Genomic DNA, 22,287 nt, shown 5'->3' on the forward strand with positions numbered 1-22,287 from the left:
CGTTGTAGTACACTAGTTCCCTCGAGTCCGAGTCCAAAGCGACCTTGCTCCACCTCATCTTCGCTGTCAGTCCACCCTGTGCACGCTTCAAGCTTGGCATTTGCAACCTTCGTCGCTGCGTTTGTGACTTGCACAGTATGAGTGTCCAGTACAACGCCGCTGCCACCACAACTACACCAACACGAGTCTATGGGGCAACTAACACAGGCAAAACGATGGCTTACCATCTACTCATTGCAGACCAATATGAACTCACCAAGAATAGACCAGGATTTAATGGTACCGCAGTCTAATAAACCGAGGGGACATACGAGCAGGGCTTGATAGATGAAAAACTCAGAATAAACTCTGATGGTTCACTCACAGCGAGCTCAGGTACTCAAAGCCCATGAATCAAACCGGACGACAGAGTGGGGTCATGGAGGAGGGGGGAAGATGTCAAAGTAGTGGAGGCAATACCAGCAGCAACGGGCATGTTGATGTTGCCACGTGGAGTTTAGGGCCGGTCGTTGAAAACTTTGCGCATTTATTGTACTGCTCTACTCGCACAAGAGGAGATCCTGTGACTAGATTCTGCATGGCAGCGACTACACACTGGTTCTACAGGTAAAGAGAGCAGCGGGCGATCGTCATCACTTGACGGCGTCCTCGGAACCTCGGCTGGGCTTCCGAGCGCTCGCAAGCTGATAGGCACGACTCGAGAGGGCTCGCGATGCTCAGGAGCTCTGGTGGGGTCTCGCAATGTTCGGGAACTCCGGTGGGGGGCTCGCGAGAAATAGTTTTTTTCCTGATGTCATGCATAAGAAGGTCATTAGAACTCACAGGTATCATGTGTCCGAGCCCACAGCATGCAACGGTAAGACAGAGCCTCTAGAGCGCTAAAGCTGACTGTTCTCCTACTAGTGTGCTTTGAATGGCGTCCCTAGTGTCCGTATATAGTCCACACCCCTCCCTCATGGTTTATAAATGTTCATTACCCTCTAAGATATCTATATACCAATTTTCTCCTGCGGCGCGTGAGAGCTACGATGTGGAAAACCCGGACCAGCTCACCTACAGATCATAAAGCGCCTGGGGCATCCAAAACGGCACTGGGCGTCTGGTGCTCGGTTGCACTCGGACGGTCTCCATCTGCTCGCAGGCGTCTCGGGAGACTATCCAGCGCGCGAGATCACATAGGTATGCCTCCCTAGAAAACAGTTTTTCCTGATGTCCCGCACGGAGAACATTTTCCCCGACTCTGTTCACCGCTGGAAGCACTTGAACGTAGCGGGCATCTGTGTTGGGAACGTCCCAGGTCAGAGGTCGAGTATTCTGTAGCTCGAAAAGCCGCAGAGCTAGGTGGTGCACATCTTGGTGAAGTCACAATGAGCGTGTCCGCGAGCTGGGAGGTGGCCGGAGGCCAGGCTGGCGGGGCTCGGGCCGCTCGGCAGGGGACTACCGCTGATCCGAGCATACACCCCGGTACCGGGAATGCGACGCTACTAGCCTATGTAATGATTATGCCGCATCGGATACCGTATATCCATGGTTCTTGGCAGGCGCGAGACTCATGTCTCACCCTCAGCGACTCAGCCCTACCGGAACTCATGACTGACTCGACAACCGGTGGAAACACGATCTTCAGATCAATGCCAGTGGAAGCTATAGTTCAAGAAATACTCATTCATGATACATTCCTACGTCTCTTGACTCTACACCTCATTTCTTCAGGTACTTGATCAGCTCCTGCACTTCCGCAGAGTCCGAATTCTCGAAGAGCTTGTCAAACTCGGCGCGCGTGCCAAATGCATGGTCTTCCCATGCGAAGCCCGGGAAAACGACCTCCGTAATGAGACAGCCATAGCGCTCCTTCCCATCCTCCTGCGAGGTTGCCGCTATGAGGTCTGCCGAGAGGAGGCGTGACATCTTCCAAACGCCAGATGGGACGAGGAGCTGGAGGACCTCGCCCGAGTGGATGTTCGGGCCTATGACCTGGGGTGCTTTATAGTTTGCGGAGACCGTGACGAGGAGATTGAGGAGCAACCCTACCTTTCGCTCGATCTTTGGTGGAGTGCCTGGGGTGATGAGGGTGTATTCTGCGCGACCTTGATGGAGCACGTGCATCGTCTAATGGGACTTCGTCACTTAGGGGTGAAGGTGTGGCTAGGGGACGGCGTACCGCTGACTTGTTCATGTGGAACACGCCATTTGCCTCGTCGGGCGTGAGGAGGTAGTAGATGGTAGTAGCCAGAGTGCGCAGTGCGCCGTCTGTCAATAATTGCATGTTAACACCCCGACTGAGACACATTGATGTGCGTAGTAGTATGGTACCTGCAAAAGGTGAAGGAATTTCTTTCGTTTGACGGTCAGTCTCAGCGAAGAATCCTACATGCGTGAAGGTTCGGTCAACATCATTTCATCTACGCTGCCCGCTGAACACACGAACCTCCTTCCGGGTGCCGTATCAACCTGAGCTGATCTATTAGCTCCGAGTTCGGGATTGCGTAAATCAGGTATTCATCAGAGCCCGTCATGTCCGTAACAGTCATACAATAGCGTAGATGAAGATGTTACTCGGCGGCAGAGTCAGAAACAAGACGGGCAAAAGAGGGTGACCCGGGGCCCCTAGTATGCATGGCAGCGGACATTATGTCCGAATCGTGCTCTGTGGCCCACCGAGTCGGGATAATGTATCCACCGACTCGCCGATAGCACTAGGGCTAGCGCCTGATAGAGGCAATGTATATCAACGATCGAGATGCACCGCCTGGTTCGGACCCCCTTCTCGTCCGACATTTGTGAATGCCTGTGCTGACGGGAGGTGTTGCCTACTATGCCGCTCACCTTTGATGCGATCAGGCTTACGCCGAATGAAAGGCAAACAGAGTGTCGTTTACGCACTAACGGCACAACGCCATTGCACGGAGCCAAGGGATATTGTACGCCTTCTGGAGGAGTGTCTTCGACCATATAGACTCTGCTAATGATATCAGACGTGGTCCCAATCATAGACAGCAGCATATGGGTATATCCAAGGTCAACGCGACATTGCGATACACAAACTACGGCTTCGCTGTCAAGAAGGAGACAGCAGTGCGCACGAGGTCACGGTCCCCATCGAACGCCAGCTTTTCTATGGCCTCTTCTATGTCAAAGAGCCGAACTTCATCAAAGCCTTCAGCGATTTGGTGAGTTCCGGGCTGCACTCCGCCCATCTCGCTTGAAGCGGAGGCTTCATCATACGGGACGTCGACGGCGCCGATATACCAGAAGATGAGCTTAAGCTTGAGCATGCCGAAAGCGATAGGACGGAGAGTGATCATGAACGGCTCCGTGCTGTTCAGTGCGATGCGAGTGGAGTGCGGCTGCGGGTCTGTCCCTACAAGCTCAGCCGGGAGTGGCGCACACGTGGGGAGATTTGGCACAGGGTGGAGACGACATGGGTATCCGGTTTCCTCGAAAACTTCGCGCGTTGCTGCAGTAGCGAGATCTTCGCCTTCGTCCTTGCGCCCTTTGGAGAGAAGCCACGCACCGAGTGGTGCGTGGTGAGCGAGCAGAACGCGCTTCGGGGTGCCAAAAGCATCGAATTGGAAGGGCACTGCGCCTGCCGCAAGGACGAATTCGCGTGAGGTATATTGGCCCTCGACTCGTTTGCCTGCCAGTTTGAGAACGCTTAGCACATATACGTGTATCTGAGGGGAATCTTCAAATACCGACTCTTGAATGTCGCCTTGAGCGCGAGGTATATGGTTGGCAACGTTGCAATGGCTACTGCGGCTGCCCCGAGTGCTGCGTATGCACGCCTGTCTCCTGGAACGCGGTCAGTGAGTAGGTCCAGAAGGACCAGCCCTGAGATTACATACCAAGCAAGCTACTCATGTATATGATTCACCTAGCGATCGCGCGCGAAACCTTGAGGGATCGAGGTACACAAGCCGGCGTCGATCACGGCGTCGATATGCTGGTACGAGGAGACTACTGAAGGTGTCTAGACAAAGTCTCAACAAACAAACTACGACGGAAGATTGTAGTTCCAGGAGGGGCGACCAGTTACAGTGCTTTGCAAAAAAGATTGCAGTGCGAAGCGCGCAAAATCCTGTTTGCCCCTGTTTGCCCACCCGGGGAAACGCCTGCAATGCCGGAAGCCTCTTTGCAGCATGGTCGATTTTACAGCCACAAACCTGTTGGAATACGGTACTTACTTACATCGGACGCTGTAGTACCCACGACCTCCATGCCGAGCTACGGGCGTCAGGCAACGACCTGGTACCACTACGTTGCCGTTCGGCATGGGTTGGGCGCTTTCGGACTTGTTTGTTTGTGTTTACTATCCCGGTCACTCCGAGAATTTCCTTCATACCGGCTTTTCCTCAGCTGTTGACACTTCGTGCACCAGACTGAGTACAGGTCCTCGCTAGCCGCTGCCGACCCCATTCCAACAAAACCTACCAGATATATTCAGAAGGTCGTCATTCGGAGGCAAAGAATATCCTCGTGCATTTTTGCAGTAGGAAAGCGGACACGGACTCAAGCACGGCTTTTACGGACGGAGTCCTTATGAGCGTCCGGTTCCCGAAACAGAAATCCTTGCCGTAGCCGACGAGTGACCAAACAGGAGCAAACAGGATTTGCGCGCTCCGCACTGCAATCTTTTTTGCAAAGCACTGTACCTCAGTCAGGTGATGACGACACGTTGGACGCGTAGCAAACTCCGCAACTCCGACTGCCAACAACTCGAACCATGATGATGCAGTCCGCAGACACCGGACAGCGATGTCCTTCTTGTCTACCGCAACTGGCAGTGTCTTACTTTCGTATGCTCTGATTTTGAAGATACCTCACGTGAATGATAGTACATCCCCAAGTTGTATTGAACTCATAGCAAATTGACGGCCAATCTTTCCTGAATAGGCCAATCCTCTACCGCTGTGCATCTGCTCCTGATTAAGTTCTTCTGGTGCTGCTACCTCAGTGCCGCATCCTCTTCAGACCTCCCTGGCTTCATAATGGTGAATGGGGTCTGTTTTGCGGTTGCAAGAGGAAGAAAACCGGGAGTTTACATCAATTGGTGAGTCGCTCTTATCCTTTCGTCCTTGCCCTCTCGGTCCTCAGTATCCGATTTGTTCTCACTGGTTGTACTAGGAGCGAATGCGAAGCTCAAATTTTGAATTTCAAAGGGGCCAAGTATAAGAAGTTCCTCTATGCCGCGGACGCCGAACTCTGGATACACCAGAATGCCACTGGGCCCTGTCTTCTCCTGAAGCCGGAACAGGCTGCTATCTCACCTGCGGTACAAGGTCCCGTTCCAGCCTTGCCTGCCACGCCAGGGCCCGTAGAGCCATGTGCTTCCGCTCCTCCGCAAGCGTCGGATCCGGATCTGGCATATTCTGCAACCAAGTCTGAAGAAGTTCACTCGAAGGTTCGGAACTGGCAGCGTGCGATCGCCAGAGACAAGCTACCCGGCGTACTGCAGCACTCAGTGGACTCGGTCACCGAAGAGAACTCTACTATTCCAATGTCCCCAGACGTTATGATTGTCTATACCGATGGGTCCTGCAAAGGCAATGGCACGGAGCACGCTGTTGCTGGTGTAGGTGTCTGGTGGGGGGACTATGATTCAAGGCACGTAGGCCCTCGTCAACCAGACAACGGATTGCCCTAATCTGAACTGCACGCTCAGAAACATCTGCGAGCGATGCCCTGGAGATCAAACCAATAACCGCGCGGAGCTTATTGTGAGTTGTCGTACCTCTATAAGCTAGTTCTGCGCAGCGTATATGTATCAACGATGCTTCATGCACGGATGACCCTTACAGGCGATCATCCGCGTGCTCGAGACGACACCTACTAATCGACCGCTCCTGATCAAGACCGATTCGGAATATAGCATCAAGTGTGCGTACGCTTCCACACTTACGAAAATAACATTCATCGTCTAATGCCGCGGTATAGGCATGACCAGGTGGTTATGGAGCTGGAAGGCAAAGGGCTGGAAGAAGATCGACGGAAAGCCAATCAAGAACCTCCCCTTGGTCAAGTACTTGGACGTTCTTCTCGATGAGCGTCGGACAGTCTCGAAACAAGATGTGAGTCGTGATTGAGCGCCAACCTACGACGTGCATCGTGACGAATCAACATCGGGCTGATGCTTCCAGGTAAAATTTGAATGGATCAAGGCGCATGCTGGTCTTTCTGGGAATGAAGACGCGGACGCTCTGGCGGTTGCAGGCGCCGATTTACCAGCTGTTCCAGAACGTGACTGGGAAGCCCTCGCTCATGCTGTTCGGGCTCGGATTGTGGCCGCATCTTCCTCTTCGTCCGTGGCAGCGGCACCAGTGGCAGCAGTAGCAGAGAGGGCTTCGCAGGTCACGGACTGTCCGCCCAAGGTTATGACTCGTAGCGCGACGACGCAGCCTGTCGCACCTTCGGCCCAATCTCAGGCTGCTAGGAAACCGGTGCCGACGCCGTCGCGCATGCCTAGCCAGGTATCTGCGAGTCAGCCAGCTCCGCCTCGGACTGTTCCGTCTCGATCCAGTACGCCTAGTACGACCTCGCCTCATCCATCGGCGTCGCAGGCGACATCGACCTCAGGAACAAATATCTCTGATAGGAAGCCGCGGACTCCACTTTCATGGAGCGAAGGGGACGTCCATGGTTCTGCTGACATCAAGGTATCCCAAAAGGAGTTAGAGGTATGTCGCTCAAGCAGGTCCGCACCCATCTCTTGGCGTCGAAGATTCATCGGGATTGGCAGGCCTATGTAGCTTGTCTCTTGAACGACGACGATCTCTTGGAGGAAGCGCGAGCGGCAGGCATATGCTGAATGTATGGGCCTACACGTCGGCCTTGTAGAGCGGATCTAGTGAGTTCTAATTGTACCCATGTACAAGTAGAGCTTTCGCGTACTATGTTGTTCCATATGCATGCTCTCGTTTATTGTCACCCCACCTGACCGACGCTGATTCCCTTGACCAGCCTTGTCTATCCGTCGTACTGGCGCTGAATTCCGATCTTTCACGGTGTGGGTGTGACACGACCGTTTTATCTTGGATGATGTACACGGAACCGCGCTTCTTTGTAAGAACCGAGCACTTCAGCAGTGCCTCCAGCAGGACTTCCATACAGAAGAGTGCGCTAATTCACTCTCTGTCAATAACGGGCGGCAATCCCTATATGTGCGCAACGGATCCCGACGGCAACTTGACCCAGGACCATCATGACCACCCCTCTTACAGCTCCTTCACAGTTTTCAGTCCAGGCCTGCAGGGCCGATTTCGAAGTCGTAGTACATGATGAGTACCCCCTAGTACTGCAGCATGTCCTCGTCCATGCTGTTCATCCCGACCACGGTCGCGTTGGCTCCCTTCGAGCTCTGCGGATGGACAGGGAGCGATGCCGGGGAGAATTCCCTTCGATCATGGACGACGACTCGCTGGAACTATGGGACATGGCGCTCACCTTGTTCGACGAGATCGGTCACCTCAAACCCGAAGTCATCAAACATGAGCGCCTGAAAGGGTCCGGGGTTTGGGGCCGCGAATTCAACCATGGCTTATTGCTCTGCTTGTCGGAGATTGACATACCTGAGGTGCGACTCGCCTACAAATTTATGCACTCCGCATGCCTTGTTCTTACTTCGGGATTGCAGAAGTACAGCCGCAAAGGCGTCGGATCGTTCCTTCTACGGCAACTCTCTATTTCCAAGCACGCTCCTTCCGGGTCTTTTCTGGTGGCATTGCCTCTCCCAACAGTCGTGTCGCGCAACTTGTCGATATCAATCTTGGTTGAAGAGTGGAAACAAGTGAAATCGGTGATATCTAGGTTTCTCACCAAGGTGATGGTTTGGACGAAGCTATATGTGACTATATGCGTCCACTAAACTACGAAACGCTCGTCTTCAGAACGATTTCCGCAGCATAGGTGATACAGGATTCCTCGCATACGCAACAGACCCGAACCATCCCTCTAGGCTTCTCGCGGCTCCGAATGACTCGGCTAAAGTGACAAAAGCTAGCGAAGCGCTGGCTGCCCGCCCTTGCATCGTGAAGACTATCCTGCCGAACGGCCGCATGGGTTTTGCGATCGAACATCCCGACGGTACCAGCAGCAGACTGTTTGATCCCAGTGCCCTTGACGCAACGGCAATAGATGAGCTTTCCAGTCTCCCCCTGCCTATCGTTCTCACCGCTGGGGGCATGGACCTCGATATCCCAATCATCGGCAAGATAATCCGTGACGCATATAATAAGGATCCGTCGTCGATCCGGGCCGCTCAGTACACAGGAGAACCTTCAGCTCTCCGCGCCGCCCTATACGCTTGCAATCTAGCTGCTGTTGAGGCACTCATCGAACTGCCCTTGGTAAGCGGCGTCCGAGAGGAGTTGAAGTCTCGCGATTAGACGGGGCAAACTCCGCTGGAGGCGTTCGACCAGGAGATGGCGGAGCGCGAAGACGATTTTGGCTTCTTTGGTACCTGGTCAGGAGACGCTCCAGAGGCGCAGAGCATCCTCTATCTTCTCAAACAAGCCGCCGAAGAGAATGCAGGGACCTGGGAGAATCAATCCGTAGCAGCGCGTCGATGGGGATGTACCTGTGGGCAGTGTACGGATGGCTGGCTCTCTCCACGGATGCGTTACCGCTTGAAGTGTATGTCGCATCTAGAACATCCTGTTACCACACTGACTGACTCGTTAGGGGCCGCGGAGGTCACTGCCGACTTCATCATGCTCCAGTGCAGTGACCTCCAACCGGATGAAAGGATGCACTCCGGTCTGGGCCTCGACGACCTTCCTGAATCGCTCAAGGCCGATGGCGTCAGCAAATCATTCTACGTCGCATACGCCAATGCCATTGACGCGGTGGCGCGAGTCCTGAAGAGGCCCAGCCGGGCTGGCCTGCCTACGATCCCTAGCCTCATGGCGGAGTTCGGTCGGAAGACGATCGCCTTCACGTCTGGCGGCGGAACTGCGCTCCACGCGGTGCGCTGCGTTTTAGAGACTGCTAGGGCGGAGTCGCCTCTGGGAGACAACACATGGGATGACATGCAGCAGCAAGACCTTGAGTATGGGGGCGATGAGATGGCCATCGAGTTAGCAAGTCTCCCCAAGTGCGCTCACGACCTCGACTTTGCGCGGGTGGCGGAACGAGCTGGCTTGCCGAATCCTGGGCCATACGGAAGGAGGGGACTTGACTAAGCGAAAACGGGGGAGTCCAACGCTCGAATGTACGTTGTCCATCCACGCAAGGTGACCGCGCATTTTGCTAACGGGTTTGAAGCCCTCGCAAGCGTGTGCCCGGAGGATATTAGTACCGGCGCGGGCTAGTCTGTAAAACTAGTGTTAGGCTGTGTAGTCGCTGCCGCGAAGAATTCTTATCTTGTTGTCGAAAGCAGATGGGGAGGAGCCAGAGGCACCAACGGCGTAATCGCTCCTTCTGCGAAAGGGAGAGGGATCCGAATTCCTCCGGGGTAACGGATATACTGGGTTACCCCTTGTAATTGCCACAAATGAATGTATTCAGGCCCTCTCCTGAGTCGAGTATACCAGTACTAGATACAACAGGACGTCTGTGAAACGTTTTGAGGGTGTTCTTGGAGCCGATATGTAATCTCGAGCGGCCCCCCGGACAGATGACACGAGCCACTCAAAGAAATGAAGCCGAAGTGAAAAGAGCAGTCCTGCCCGTCAAAGAGTTTGCTGACACCCCAACGGTGAGCCTACATCGTCATTGGAAGTGACTCGTGGATAGGTATCGAGTGTTCGTAGTAACATAAATTTATCGTTTAGAAGGGCTCTTTCTTCAAGGCGTTCTACTTGACACAAGGGATAGCTTCCTGGATGCGAACACATACCGCGTACAACGAATAGCAGCGGACCGCGGCACAGTCACCTGCAAGACGTACACCAGACGTCCCATTCCCTATCCAGTCAGGATGTTGGTGCAGGGAGGTCCGCCTACTGACTATGCCGGTCAGTGACCTAGCTCGCTAGTAACCGACACTGATAGGAACAACCCTCACCTTGACATCCTAGATGGTCATCGCGGCACTTAATTGTTACGCGTCATGTCGCGCTATAACCCCACCCGGACCGTATCTAGCAATAGCACATCGATACAGGTCGGCAACGGTCACTGCGCCTTCGTCGCAGACGTCACGACAATGTAAACCTTCCCGATCGCCATTATGTCCGAATGGGCCTGGAAGAATGACGACTCCTTGACCGAGGGAACCACCGACCCCGACTTTGATGCGTATCAAAGCAAGACCTGCAATGGGGAGACTTACTTATTCGGGGGACCCGAGCTGTCGAAGCAGTGGCTCGGAGCGAGCCCGGACCGTGTAAACCTCGGAAGGGTCGAGCTGGCATTACGAAGCGAGGAGGGCGCTGTCATTGGTATAACGGAGGCCGAACTGGAGGGCACGAGACAGAGGCTGGACCTACGGACAGGGACGATGACGAGCAGCCTCCAATGGCAAGGCGCGGATGTGGTCGTACAGACGATCTCAGCGCAGAGCAGCGACGCGGTCGGTTTCACTGCCACATCCTCGCTGCTCGAGAGGGGCCATCTCGGTATCATGTTGGGCTTCTCGTGGGATGACGGATGTTCAGACTTTCAGATGTATTTGGTGGACATCTGGAACGCGACGAGCATCTACACAACCTTGATGAATACTGAAGCTAGATTGGGGAGGAATATCAAGCGACCATCCCACATACGATAGTGAACAACAGGTTCTACACCCTCGTTGGTGGACTCGAAGGGACGACTCTGACATCGTGTCTGGTTCGCCAGAGGAGAACCGCTGCATCCTCTCGCCGACACGGTCGAGCTCATCCTTCTCGCTTGCAGTCGTTTATGTGCCCGCATTGCTAAGGACGATCCCGACTGACGTTCAGACGGAATCCAGGCGCGTGTGGGAGGACTACTGGTCCGCAGAAGGGTTCGTCGACCCTGTAACAGGATCGAGCGACTCTCGCGCAGACGCGCTCCAGAGGCGGATCATCCTGTTGCAGTACCTGATGCGCGTCAACGAGGCGGGCGACTCGCCGCCGCAGGAGCTACGCGCGTGCGATGCTTCTTCCTTCCAAAGGGGCTCCAAGTGCTGATCACCATCCTTCTCCCACAGTACGGACTTGTGAACAATGGCTGGGTCAATGCACCGCTCTCGACCAGGATCACGCGCATGTACTCACCTTTGAGCGATATCGCGGCAAGGTCCACATGGAGACGTTCTTCTGCTGAGACCTCCTCGCGCGCATGTCGGGTACCTACGCCCGCTTCCTTCGAACGTCCTTCGCACACGCGCGCGGGTCCAGAAAGGCTATTCGACCGGAGCGCGCAGGTGGAAGATGACGGACCCGGTCGGGCGATCGTCCTCCGGGGAAACCAACGAGCTGCTGATCTAGCTGCGGCTGTGCCGTGCCCCTGACCTTCGTCGAGTAAGTACGAGCGTCGCGCGCGTACACACGGCTCCGGCACTGGCCTGCGCGCGACGCTCGAGGAGTAGCGGGACGTGATACATGTGGCGGCGCATTGTGTGGCGATGTTCGCGAAGCGAAACGGGAGCACGGAGAGTCTGTGATTAAGGACCGTCAATGTGCGTCTTGAGTGGGTCCATGTCATGGAGCCCGAACGTAACGCGTTTGAGCGTGCGCACTGGCGCTTTGGGTTAGAGCGCGCGAGTACGTGGATGGAGAGGCCGGGCGAGCTTGTACAGACTCGGAGTGCGTGGACGGACAAGGGGTTGTATGCGGCGTACGAAGGGATCCCGAATGGCTTCTGGGAAACGCCGACGTACACGAACGACCACCTTGTGCGCGTCGGGTTGTACGGATGGTTACCGCAGGCGACCAACACGAGCTTGGATACCGCGAAGGCGACCGTAGAGAAGGTCTGGATGGGCTGGAAGGCGATCGTTGGGGGCAAAGCGTTTGCAATTGCGGCGCGAAACCATTGCAGCAATCGCACTGACTAGCATCCTGCTGGACAGACGTAGAGTGGGACTTCTCCATGCTGGTTATGTCCGTCCGCAGCGCGCAACGGGGAAATGGAGAAGGCGTTTGAGTGGCTTCTCCATCTTCTGTTCGAATTCAGCGACGTTTGGATGTCGATGGGGGGTGTGCGCGTTACAACGCCATACTTTCAGGGTTCTGGGGCGCTGCTGTATGTTATTGCGATGAAGGCGAAAGGTTGGAGCGGCAGCAATCGCACAGCGCCAGGTTTCCCGAACAGGGGTTGGGAGATGAAGGTGGAGGGATGGAGGGAATCAGTCAAGCATTGTGAGAAGTGTTGCCATCATGCACACACCTCTTGAGGAAGACTCGCCGCGCCAGGACAGGTTATCTTCTATTAACTCAATGCATCCGCTCGCTCCTTGGGCCGAAAGGAGCACTGCACAAACATCGAATGTGTGTACAACGGAGGTGCTCGGTGTTGGTCCCGTTCATGTCGTAAAGCAACGCCGGGATACGGACTACGATTCTCACAAGGACGTGCGTTCCGATCAGCAGGATGATATGCAGGACGGAGAAGTTGCCTCACTCGCTGAACGCGGCCACCATCCTTTGCTGTGCTCAGCTTGATTACCGGACGTACAGCGGAGTGACATGAGCGGTCCAGCTGATGGAGCAGCTTCTCGATACTTTGTCACCAGCGTGACGATGTGGGGATGCCCGTGCATACGAACCCATCGTTCCTGTATTCGTGCGCACGGCCTTCACGGTAGCAAATCAGGCATAAGGTTCTAACACATTCGAGGCGCGGTGGTGATGGGAGTCTTGAGTTCGTAGATAGGACAGCACCGGGCTATGTATACGAATGCCCGTTGAAGGTGGGTCACGGACGCCCACGGAAGGACTACTGTATGTGGCAGCCTGCGGGGGCTCTCCGTGTCGGAAGTTTGTAGACGGAGAGCTTACAATTGCGAGTATAGCACGGACTGTAATTTGACTCGCGGATTCTAGACACTCTCAAATCTTAATCTCATGAAACAGCCACATACCATTTCATGTTTGGTCCGGGAGAAAGCTGTAGCCTGAGCCGCGTAAGAATGGCCCGACGCCAACGGAAGGCGCGGCCTTCGTTCAGAAAATGTTCGGCACGTCGGAAGTTTCAGGATCACGATGGAAGCGCATTCGCTGAGCGGCCACTCCTCCGAATCTTGTCATGTACAGGTGCGTTCAGCTTGAGCACGCATGGCACAGCCTAGAGCGGGTGCTGAGAGTGGTATGAGACGTCGTTGGACGCCTTCTGCCTCGAGGGTCCGGCCAAGGGGTGACACCGGCAGGTCTGGATGAGATACACGTGTTGAGACCAGTGTAGGCGATGAGATGGTCGACATGATATGTGAGATTAGGTTCGAGGGCAACGGGTCGAGAAGCGGAAGAGGAACGGAGACGGTCGTCGGACATGGTCAAATGACAACCGAGGCGCTGCTCCCGATGGTGGGCAAGGGCCTGTGTAATAGGCTGGGCTTGATTGCATATAGACGGCGTACTAGGGTGATTAATATCTGGATAAACGAGACAAGTAGAGGACTGTAATGGGATAAATGAAAAGGGATAAGGGCAGTGATGGGTGGTGCCTGGAGTGGAAGAGGCGCCGTTTTGGGAGTTGGCACCGCTGTTCTCTCCAGATCTGCCTTCGACTCCGACAACCACGACAACGACCTCTGCTGCTATCAACCATCATGGCCACTCACACTCAAGACTCCTCCGCCCCCCAGTCCCTCTCTCTCCTCACACCCATCCCCGTCTCCTCCTCGCGCCCAGCAGACGCCAGCCCTCTCGCCATGAACGGAACCACCACCTCGCCGGCCGAGCTGAGACACATCACCTCCGCCACCAACCTCGCAAGCCCATCGCGCGAGCGCAAGCTTTCGACTCGCAACTCGCAACATCTCCGCACTCATCGTCTGGGCTCCCGCTCGCCGGCGTCCATCCCCTCCTCTCCGACATCAGTGTGAGTTTGCACATTCTACTGCCTATCGCGTAAAACGGCGCATATCTCACATCCTTTCGACCGTAGTCACTCCTCCTCTTCAGCGATCTTCGAGCGTGATATCGAGCCCATCGCTTCGCCGCTGTCCCACACGTCTGACCCGCACCACATCCCTCGCGCGAAGTTCACCGAGGAAATTGAGCGCGCAGTTCCCTCCGTGCTCGACAGCGCTGCCGCGGTACTCACATCAACAAATCCGGACGACGACGATCTGGATGCAATTTCAATCGTCACCCCCGCCCCAATCGATCCTGGCTACCAGAGCGGATTCACAAGTCCAATATCGCGACTGAGCAGCCGGAGCCCTAGCCCGACGGGGAATAGGCGGAGCCTACTCTTCAGCAATTCGCTCCCGGGTTCTCCCCCAAAACCTCCGCAAGGGACGTCTCCAATTCGTCCCACCATCCAGACGAGCCCCTCGCCTCCGGGGCGCACATCGACGCTCCCAACAACAGTGACGCCGACGCCAACGTCCGCCTACTTCTCTGCAGCGTCAGATGCCGATTCCAATTCGAATGCTTCTTCCCCGACCACCGCAACGCACACCGAGCATCCTCTGCACAGTCTCCCGTCCCAGCCCCATCAGCCACAACAGCTGACGTCAATAACCGTACCCGCCCCATTCCCATCGCACCCTCCGTCACCCAAGAATGTCACAAAACGCTTGTCCTTCATCTCGTACGCAGACCTCCTCTCCTCGACTCCGGCCTCGGCGATTCCTCTATCCAGCCTCACATCCTCCGCGGTCGTGTCGGAGCCGCCGCCCCACATTCCGAGCGTCATTGGAGTTCCCCAGGCCCAGTATGCGGCCAGCTCGAGCGGTAGCATCCACGCGGCGCCGACGTTCGTGCTCGAACGTGATGCGGCCATGGGCGTGGTCGATGACGTCGGCGGTGAATGGGAGCGCGAAGGCCTCGGCAAGGGCCTGGAGGAGCGGTTGGAAGCGCTCAACGCCGTACCTTCCAGAGCATAGGAGAGGGTGCTTGCGCTCAGACCTTGCTACCTCTTCATGACCAACAGCAGCCCGCTGACTGAAGCGTGCGCAACGGTTGAGGCCTTGCGCTTGTCGATGATGACGTGTGACGACTGATGACGGCAAAGATATGCACCGAACCCTCCCCTGGTCTAATCCTTTTTTCCGGATATGGCTGGCTCTTCCTTTCCTTGAGATCACTTCCCGTTCCCCCCCCCATGCCCCCCAATGTCTTGCATGGCACTCTCCATGTGCTACGATTTGCTCGGTTGTACAATCCTCTCGTGCCGTTGTTGATCACATACTACTTTAACTCCCGCGTTTAGTTGCTTTGTTCTATGATTACGCTTATGGTTCTGTATACCCTACGGCCTGTTTCGTAAAGCTTCTTTTTGAACATTCCCCCTCCGAATCCTCGCCACCTGTTCGTCATGCATCATGCCCAGTACGGTCGACGTTCAGGCGGTGGCTCTCGTCGTCTTCTAGATTCCGTCACCGTTGAACCGGCCCTTATTATTTTCCTCCCTTCTTCCAACCCACCAAATTCGCTCCTACGAATGTGGAGCACCTGAACGAAGCTTGAACGAACGGCACTCGGTCTATGTCTTATATATCAAACCCCCAAATCACTTTTTGCTGTGTTCTATCGATATCTGTACATGTACCACTAATCTTCCCTGCTACCTTCTGTTCATGTAGGTCCTCTCCTGCTCCGAACTTGTGTTTGGCTTTTCTGCGCTCAAGTTCCCCAACTATGTTACCTTATCCGTATCAGACTACCACAACCCTCCTCTACTACCGTTTCCGCCGTTAGTCAATCTGATAGCGTCACTGCAGTGCCTTCGACGTCGCCCTCTAGCGAGTGTGCAGCCTTATGGGTTGTTGCCGCAGCGCGCAGTCTGCCATGTCAATATCTCCTGTTGCGAAGTTTACTCAAGCTATCGTTACCTGCCCCAATCCCGTGGATATTCCATCCTGGGCTGAAGTATGTCATGCCGGATATGTTCGGATACCGTGTGCATCGATTGCAAACAAGTGACATCGACGTTATCTACATACAAGTTTCTTTCATTCATGTTCGTCTTCTTCAATCGTGTGGACAGCCAATACCACGCGGGCTCATGGTCCACATAGTCCCTTCCGACAAAACGCCTCAAAGGCCTTCTCAGGGGGCACCAGCCAGGAGCCACTTGACGCCGTCGATCGTGTCCCGGAACACCTGCCTCGAGATGGCGAGGTGGGGCGTGAAGTAGTAGAAGGCGTGCGGGAGGTCTGGGTACCTGCGCGTGGGGTCAGCAAGGCGAGCACCAGGCTGAGCCTGCATGTGCAGGAAGGGACGCGGAAGGGGACGGGCTAGACGTACAACGTAGACTTGGTCTTGACACCGGCCTGCTTGAGAATCTTCTCGAGGACGACCGCGTCGTCCCGGAGGGGGTCGCGCTGGTTGTACTGGATGTATGCGGGCGCGACGCCGGCGTGCGAGGGGAAGTAGTAGGGCGAGAAGCGGGGGTCGTCGAGACGAGTGGGGTTGTATAGGCCTGGACGATGGCAAAGCACGATCATGGTCAGCTTGATGATAGCGGGGTCTGGAAGGGGAGGGAAGGAGACTCACCTATGAAGAAGAGCAGCTGTTCTTTGGGAAGAGTCGCGCTAGCAGCGTTCTCCTCTATGGCGACGAGGTCTTTCTTGAACCTGTCGGTGCAGAGTGGGCTCAGCATGGAGCGCAGGCATGGAGGCTAATGGTGTGATGGAGACGTGGGTGCTTACTCTTCTGGGTATGCACTCGGATGGAGGATCACAGGCTCACGGGGAACTTGGCCTGTGAGCGGATGGTCCTTGAAGAACGGGTCGTCCCGAACGATGTGTGCGAGGGTCGCCGTCAAGTTGCCCCCTGCGGAGTCGCCGCCGATGATGAAGCCCTTCGACGGGTCGACGTGGATAGAAGCCGCGTTCTCCACAGTCTGGCCTCGAGGGTTAGTCGATATCACGATCACTACTCGCGACTAGGGCAACTGGTACGTACCCACTTGAGGGCCGCCAGGGAGTCGGTGAGGGGTACAGGAAACGGATGCTCGGGAGCCAGTCTGCATACAACAGGGCCGGCGTCAGTCCTAGAGGAGCTTTCCAAAGATGCAGGATATCGACCGACCGGTAATCAACATTGACTGACACGACCTGGAGCTCGACCGACAAGATTCGAAGCTGATAGTCATCTACCCACGGATCTCCGGCAGCCCAACCTGTAGACGGACACACAGGATGAGGGCATAGTCTCAGAAGATACGTCGGTCGCTTTACCGCCACCATGGAACCAGACTACCACGGGGAACGTCTTTGCCTTGTCTTCAGAGGCCGGGATGACAACGCGCACGTTAAACTCGCCACCATCGACCAGCACTTTCTTGTCTTCGAACGTGTAGGTGGACTCTAAACGGAGTGTCAACCATGAGGGACATGATATACTTGCAGCTGAAAGCAAGTAGAAACGAGGTAAGACTCACCCGCAGGCAGATCCCCTGCGTAGACCTTCTGGATGTGCTGACTCGCGCCTGCGAGCTGCGCTCGCTGTGTTGCCAAATTAGGCTCCGCTGGCGACGGGTTGTTTCCCTGAGCGGCAGCTACTTGCGCCCGGAGCTCTACGAGAGCTGCTGCGAATTCTGGGTTGAGGGACATGCTGTACTGATCGCAATCGCTAAGAGTGACTTAGGGGACCTAAGGAAGTGCCTGCAAGGTGTATTGAATATGGGGCGGTCTCGCGGGTACATGGCCTGATCAGGGGTCAATCGACTAGAAGTGATCACTCAGCATCTTGCTTCATTTGTAACAATCATGACGAAGGGAGCGTCAGCTGGCAACACTATGAGTATCCGTGCTGATCGCAGTCAGTGACGTTAGGGCTCAGCCCACCTCGGGGCCCGGATAGCACATGGGCCAATTGGCCCGGTGCACAATCCACTGCTTGGCGGGGGAAAACACAGACATCGACATTGCTATAGTTCGTGTTTGCGATCGTCCAGATTTGGTGTAGTCGATACGCCTCGAATCCACCTCGGTCGTGTCCCGCTGCAACTTAAAAGTGCCGATGAGCGTCGATGCAACGCGGAGACCGGCGACGGTTGTGGTCGTTCGGATTCACTTACTCATACATGCGCCAACACCTTTGGTATCTTCTCAGATCCCGCCATTCTCTTTGTCATGTCTTGCCAACCTGGTCTGCAGAGCGGAATAGGCTAGACATGCCTGACCGTCAGTTTACCCAATTTGCCGATGAGCCACCAGTGTGAGATGTCGCACGGCTACCTTGATTGATCTCCATAAACCTGCTTTCGTATATGAGCACTGTGTCAGTACAGCGCACCATTTGGCGTCGATATGGAGATATGTAAGAACTTACATCTCACGTTGCGGGATCCGCTGACATACACCGACGCGGGCACTCCGAGAGTCGGCAATTGTGGTGGCGGTGCTGTGCGGCAGTGAAAGTCCCACGATACGACCTTCTTCCAACCCATCAACGGTGTCCCTATTAGGAGGGTGCCGCTAAGACTCACGAAGACGAGGAGATGAATGAGGTGTATTTGCACGGGTGATTTATCGAGGTGGCGTTGGTGACAACGGTGCGCTACTTATATAATGAAACTCGCCTCCCCCAGTTGAACGGAGGGGCCGGGACCACCAGTTGCCATGATTGTGATGACAGCCTGGCAGCGCCGTAACGTCTTCGGTGCTACACCTCCTCAAGCTAGTTCAGTGTCGTTTTCGTATAAGGCTATTCTCCCCTATAGAACTAGGCATTCAGTGCAGTCGATCCTTCCAACCCTCCTGTTCTTTGATATCCTCGTTGTAGGTCAGTAAGTGAACTATGCGCCGTGGATTGGCTCAGGCCACGATCGACGCCCCTCTGAGCCCAGCTCCGCATGCGGAATCCAGAAGGCGTCCGCTTCTGTAGAGTTCTACTCACCCTGCCCCCCTGACGACCCGGGCTACCTAGGCAGCCTCACTTCTGCTACTTAGCTGAGACCCGTTCACCGCGACGTCCTTATTGTCTCCCGAGGTCTGGATCACAATCTTCTGGTTCAGGTCCGTCTGCTACCAGCACATTCCTAAGACTCCCCGTTTGCCACCAAGCTGGGCCCCCCATCTGTTGCGGATGCCGACTTTCGCCATAATTGGCCGCGATGAGTGCTGGCTTTGTAGAAGCCCATGGTGGTGTTCGACCTTGGTCAATATGCTCCCCTCAATAGTACTTCTGCCATTATGCCGATAATCTTACCTCTTCTGCGTAGGGTCCTCTTGAGAAATCTCTGTGACATAGTTGGCGGTACATGCACAGAGCGCATATGTCCATCAATACTGCACGCTGGAAACTCCGAGGAATGCCATGTAGCTCAACTGGTATGCCGCGCCCATGAGCTTGGCATCCAGCGGCTCTACGCATCAGTCCATTCGCTAGGCATTGTCTGTAGACGATTAAGTTACGGCCGACTATCAATCCGCTCACAGGTTACAGCATGATGAAGCTCAGTTTCCGGCAGGTACAACAATTGAGAAAGAAGAGACGAACGATCTTGTAATACAAATGTCAAAGCGTTCGAAATCCTGCCAGGTCACGTCCCGGTCACGCTCAGCAAAAAACAAGAACGGAATAGTTCAAAGTTCGTTGCTTGCGGAAGCAAAGTCTGTTAGAGACCCCGCTCTGCTGGACCTACACTTCTCCCATCGTCATCCTTGTCCGACCGAATTTGTAAACTCGAGCGGGTAGCCTCTTAGAACCTGGCGCCTTGCACGTTCGGGGCCGCCGAGAATGCGTACGCAGGCTGCGGGATAATAGTGATGTTCTGTGGTGCGGGCTTCTCGTGGTCGTCGCGATACTCGGCATCCCGCTCCTCAGCGAGCTGGCCGACGTACTCGAATGCAATGACGCAGCCGTCTGTACGGACATTAGTCAGCGACCAATACGGGATGTTGAAAGCGAAGGCAAACCCACAGATCTCAATGAGCCAGAACAGGACGTAGACGACGACGACGATCGCGCGCCCCACGGCGAAGCCAGTACTGCAAGCCCAGTGCGTGACGTCAGCTGCGTTGGAAGAATCGGGAAGGCCTTGGGTGTTGTTGTCTGCGGCTGCCGTGCACTTATTGATCTGGTCGTTGCCCTCGCCGTGGAAGAGCTGGTAGATGAAGAAGATGCCGGCTACGACGTCGAGCACGGTCACGAATGTGATCATGCCTGCGTAGAGACCCACGAGAGACCGTATCCGACCGATGGCGCCAATAAGACTGTACGGACGTCAGAAAGCCGGTGTCAGCGTCCCCTGTTCTCAAGATGCCTAAACCTTGCTTGCCCGCTTGGTGTAACCGCATCACGCGCAAGACTGGGGTGCGGGCAACGAGCGCAAGAATCAACCGATAATAAGCGATGACTTACCCCAACAGTGATGTGAGCGCGAAGATGGTCATCGAAACCGCAAGGCACCAGAGCGCTATCTTCTCGCCCTGTGCGAGACCGAGCGTACCCTTCACTGTTTGACCCCGATCAACACGTCAGCATGTAGCATAGCAGACCGCGCCGGCGTTCTGAGGCCGGCGTTGATGACGGAGGAGCACTTACGCATAGCATGGATCTCAATCCATCCACCAACGGCGAAGAAACCCCCGACGGCAATGCCCAGGATCGACTCGCAGAACACACCGAATCTCACCGGGAGACAGCAGCAGAACTTGCGTGAACGGACGTAGACCATGGTGCCTGTAGGAGTATGAAAATCGCAAGATTTAACAGAGAAGAGCGAAGAATAACAGCCGCAAGTGCGGAGGCTCGAGAAAGCAAGAAGGGTCGGGAGAACAACGAAGGGAGACGAAGTCGAACGCGAACTGGGAGGCGCAGCCCTACAGGAAACCCGAGCGAAGGCGGGAGCAGGTCTTATATACCTGATCACCAGGGAGTGGGGTTGCAAGGCCAAACCGGCATCGAATTACGCTGATGGTGGTCAACGCCAGGATGAATGCGGTGCAAAGATGGCCGCCGACTTGCTTGTTGCCTTCGTCTCTTGAAGCCGCTCTTGCAGAGTGGCACAGCGCACCATGCGGAGCTCGCTTGCCTATCAGAAAGTGGGAAGTTTCGTCTACAACGGGGCACATACCATCGCGAAGGGTGCGGTTGTGCAGGTCGCAGTGCGAGGAAGGGGAGGAAGGGGGTAAAAAGCGGTGCTGACATCAACCCGGCCTGTCGATCACTGCACGGTTGTTAGTATTCGGCTATGCTGTTGGCCTCTCCTGATCGTCATGTCATGTCCGTCCTCGCCAGGCCACTCGTTCGTTAAGAAGCGAGGAGGAACGGAGTATGTAGGCTGTCCTTAACGGGCTCGATCACGCCTGAATTCGTGAGATGTGGATGAGATGGGTGTAATATAAATTCCCACTGTTCTGAACGACTACGCGCTCCCAAGAAGTCCTCCAATCCCCGCCCAGAAGGACTTGAGGACCCCACTTCTCTGACTACGATCGAACAGCATCGATCCTTCTGGGAAAAACGAAGTAGTGGGACCAAAACGCAGTATGACAGTGGCAAGGCCATCAGCAAATGTGCTGAACCGTGGCAGTGGCAATGCAACGCGTGCCCGGAATGGTAACACCAAAATTGGCAAGCAGGGAATTGGAACGCATAAGCTCGCCATTGCAAACCTTGGCGGGGCGAGTCGATAATAAGGCCGTCGGGGATTTTGATGGCAATGACATTGCCTGCAAGAAACTCGCCATATATAACTTATAGATTGACCATTGCTTGACATACTTACAGAATGGGAATGACATGTGCACGGGTGAGACTGTATGCCTCTGTCGCTCAAATTGCCGCCCATCCACGGCGCTGATCGCTCCTTCGCCCGCAGCACACCTCACCCGTCACCGCTACAAATAGTCTCGTGACCAGACGTTCGGAGCTTGAATCGGATGCGAAAAACCGGGGGCATCCGAGCTCCTGAACGTCTGGTGGCTTTACCCCCGTGACTCCCCGCTCGGTGACCGGTGTGACCTCCCTGCCTCTTGTCCTTCGTGCGCGTCTGCCTGCTTATCTCCCCGCTATCTTCGAGTCGCGCTGAGCCTACTCCGCTCTTTGTCGACACTCCTCTAACTGGTACGTCTCTATGACATCTACAAGCCTTTGCTACACATCCTCCATACTCAATCTGTCTATCTCTCATATAGGCAGTACACAGTAGTCCGCTCCATGGGCGCTTATAGATCCTCGCGCACCCAGTCTAATCCCACCAACAGCGCCTCTGAGACATCCGCCTGCCACTGGTGTGGCACCTTCCCTCCCATGCGCTGTC

The 22,287-nt window shown here is 55.2% G+C and overlaps 10 protein-coding genes across 10 annotated transcripts; 5 read left to right on the forward strand and 5 right to left on the reverse strand.

Moving 5' to 3' along the window:
- Nucleotides 1-1,701: 1,701 nt before the first annotated feature.
- Nucleotides 1,702-2,516, reverse strand: DICSQDRAFT_55037 (uncharacterized protein; the record flags this gene model as incomplete). Its single annotated transcript, XM_007363630.1, has 5 exons — nt 1,702-1,974; nt 2,032-2,109; nt 2,162-2,250; nt 2,314-2,367; nt 2,429-2,516. The coding sequence occupies 5 exons, from the start codon at nt 2,514-2,516 to the stop codon at nt 1,702-1,704; spliced, it is 582 nt and encodes a 193-aa protein (XP_007363692.1).
- A 309-nt stretch (nt 2,517-2,825) lies between these two features.
- DICSQDRAFT_102180 (uncharacterized protein) lies at nt 2,826-3,984 on the reverse strand. The gene is made up of 3 exons (XM_007363631.1): nt 3,846-3,984; nt 3,700-3,792; nt 2,826-3,637 (listed from the first exon to the last, which is right to left on the reverse strand). Exons 1-3 carry the CDS (start codon nt 3,859-3,861, stop codon nt 3,045-3,047), a joined length of 702 nt encoding a protein of 233 aa, XP_007363693.1. The 5' UTR covers nt 3,862-3,984; the 3' UTR covers nt 2,826-3,044.
- A 1,004-nt stretch (nt 3,985-4,988) lies between these two features.
- Nucleotides 4,989-6,221, forward strand: DICSQDRAFT_55184 (ribonuclease H-like protein; the record flags this gene model as incomplete). Its single annotated transcript, XM_007363632.1, has 7 exons — nt 4,989-5,050; nt 5,125-5,284; nt 5,417-5,618; nt 5,689-5,717; nt 5,799-5,877; nt 5,935-6,068; nt 6,138-6,221. Coding segments are annotated over 7 exons (750 nt in total), but the record flags the coding sequence as incomplete, so codon positions are not given.
- Nucleotides 6,222-7,399: 1,178 nt separating this feature from the next.
- Nucleotides 7,400-9,176, forward strand: DICSQDRAFT_179181 (uncharacterized protein; the record flags this gene model as incomplete). Its single annotated transcript, XM_007363633.1, has 5 exons — nt 7,400-7,570; nt 7,631-7,816; nt 7,884-8,342; nt 8,382-8,628; nt 8,677-9,176. 5 exons carry the CDS (start codon nt 7,400-7,402, stop codon nt 9,174-9,176), a joined length of 1,563 nt encoding a protein of 520 aa, XP_007363695.1.
- A 989-nt stretch (nt 9,177-10,165) lies between these two features.
- Nucleotides 10,166-11,090, forward strand: DICSQDRAFT_168023 (uncharacterized protein; the record flags this gene model as incomplete). Its single annotated transcript, XM_007363634.1, has 2 exons — nt 10,166-10,553; nt 10,777-11,090. 2 exons carry the CDS (start codon nt 10,166-10,168, stop codon nt 11,088-11,090), a joined length of 702 nt encoding a protein of 233 aa, XP_007363696.1.
- Nucleotides 11,091-11,836: 746 nt separating this feature from the next.
- Nucleotides 11,837-12,256, forward strand: DICSQDRAFT_21839 (uncharacterized protein; the record flags this gene model as incomplete). The annotated part of the gene is made up of 2 exons (XM_007363635.1): nt 11,837-11,899; nt 11,981-12,256. Coding segments are annotated over 2 exons (339 nt in total), but the record flags the coding sequence as incomplete, so codon positions are not given.
- A 55-nt stretch (nt 12,257-12,311) lies between these two features.
- Nucleotides 12,312-12,908, reverse strand: DICSQDRAFT_134553 (uncharacterized protein). Its single transcript, XM_007363636.1, has 2 exons — nt 12,526-12,908; nt 12,312-12,457 (listed from the first exon to the last, which is right to left on the reverse strand). The coding sequence occupies exons 1-2, from the start codon at nt 12,662-12,664 to the stop codon at nt 12,339-12,341; spliced, it is 258 nt and encodes an 85-aa protein (XP_007363698.1). The 5' UTR covers nt 12,665-12,908; the 3' UTR covers nt 12,312-12,338.
- An 866-nt stretch (nt 12,909-13,774) lies between these two features.
- DICSQDRAFT_54464 (uncharacterized protein) lies at nt 13,775-14,956 on the forward strand (the record flags this gene model as incomplete). The annotated part of the gene is made up of 2 exons (XM_007363637.1): nt 13,775-13,944; nt 14,011-14,956. The coding sequence occupies 2 exons, from the start codon at nt 13,775-13,777 to the stop codon at nt 14,954-14,956; spliced, it is 1,116 nt and encodes a 371-aa protein (XP_007363699.1).
- A 1,165-nt stretch (nt 14,957-16,121) lies between these two features.
- DICSQDRAFT_168026 (uncharacterized protein) lies at nt 16,122-17,629 on the reverse strand (the record flags this gene model as incomplete). The annotated part of the gene is made up of 8 exons (XM_007363638.1): nt 16,122-16,236; nt 16,320-16,494; nt 16,569-16,648; nt 16,724-16,917; nt 16,980-17,040; nt 17,106-17,196; nt 17,255-17,383; nt 17,458-17,629. 8 exons carry the CDS (start codon nt 17,627-17,629, stop codon nt 16,122-16,124), a joined length of 1,017 nt encoding a protein of 338 aa, XP_007363700.1.
- Nucleotides 17,630-19,722: 2,093 nt separating this feature from the next.
- Nucleotides 19,723-20,700, reverse strand: DICSQDRAFT_55132 (uncharacterized protein; the record flags this gene model as incomplete). The annotated part of the gene is made up of 4 exons (XM_007363639.1): nt 19,723-19,886; nt 19,944-20,236; nt 20,385-20,478; nt 20,568-20,700. The coding sequence occupies 4 exons, from the start codon at nt 20,698-20,700 to the stop codon at nt 19,723-19,725; spliced, it is 684 nt and encodes a 227-aa protein (XP_007363701.1).
- Between the last annotated feature and the right edge of the window lie 1,587 nt (nt 20,701-22,287).

The sequence above is a fragment of the Dichomitus squalens genome (assembly GCF_000275845.1).
Source record: "Dichomitus squalens LYAD-421 SS1 unplaced genomic scaffold DICSQscaffold_6, whole genome shotgun sequence".
NCBI lineage: Eukaryota > Fungi > Basidiomycota > Agaricomycetes > Polyporales > Polyporaceae > Dichomitus > Dichomitus squalens.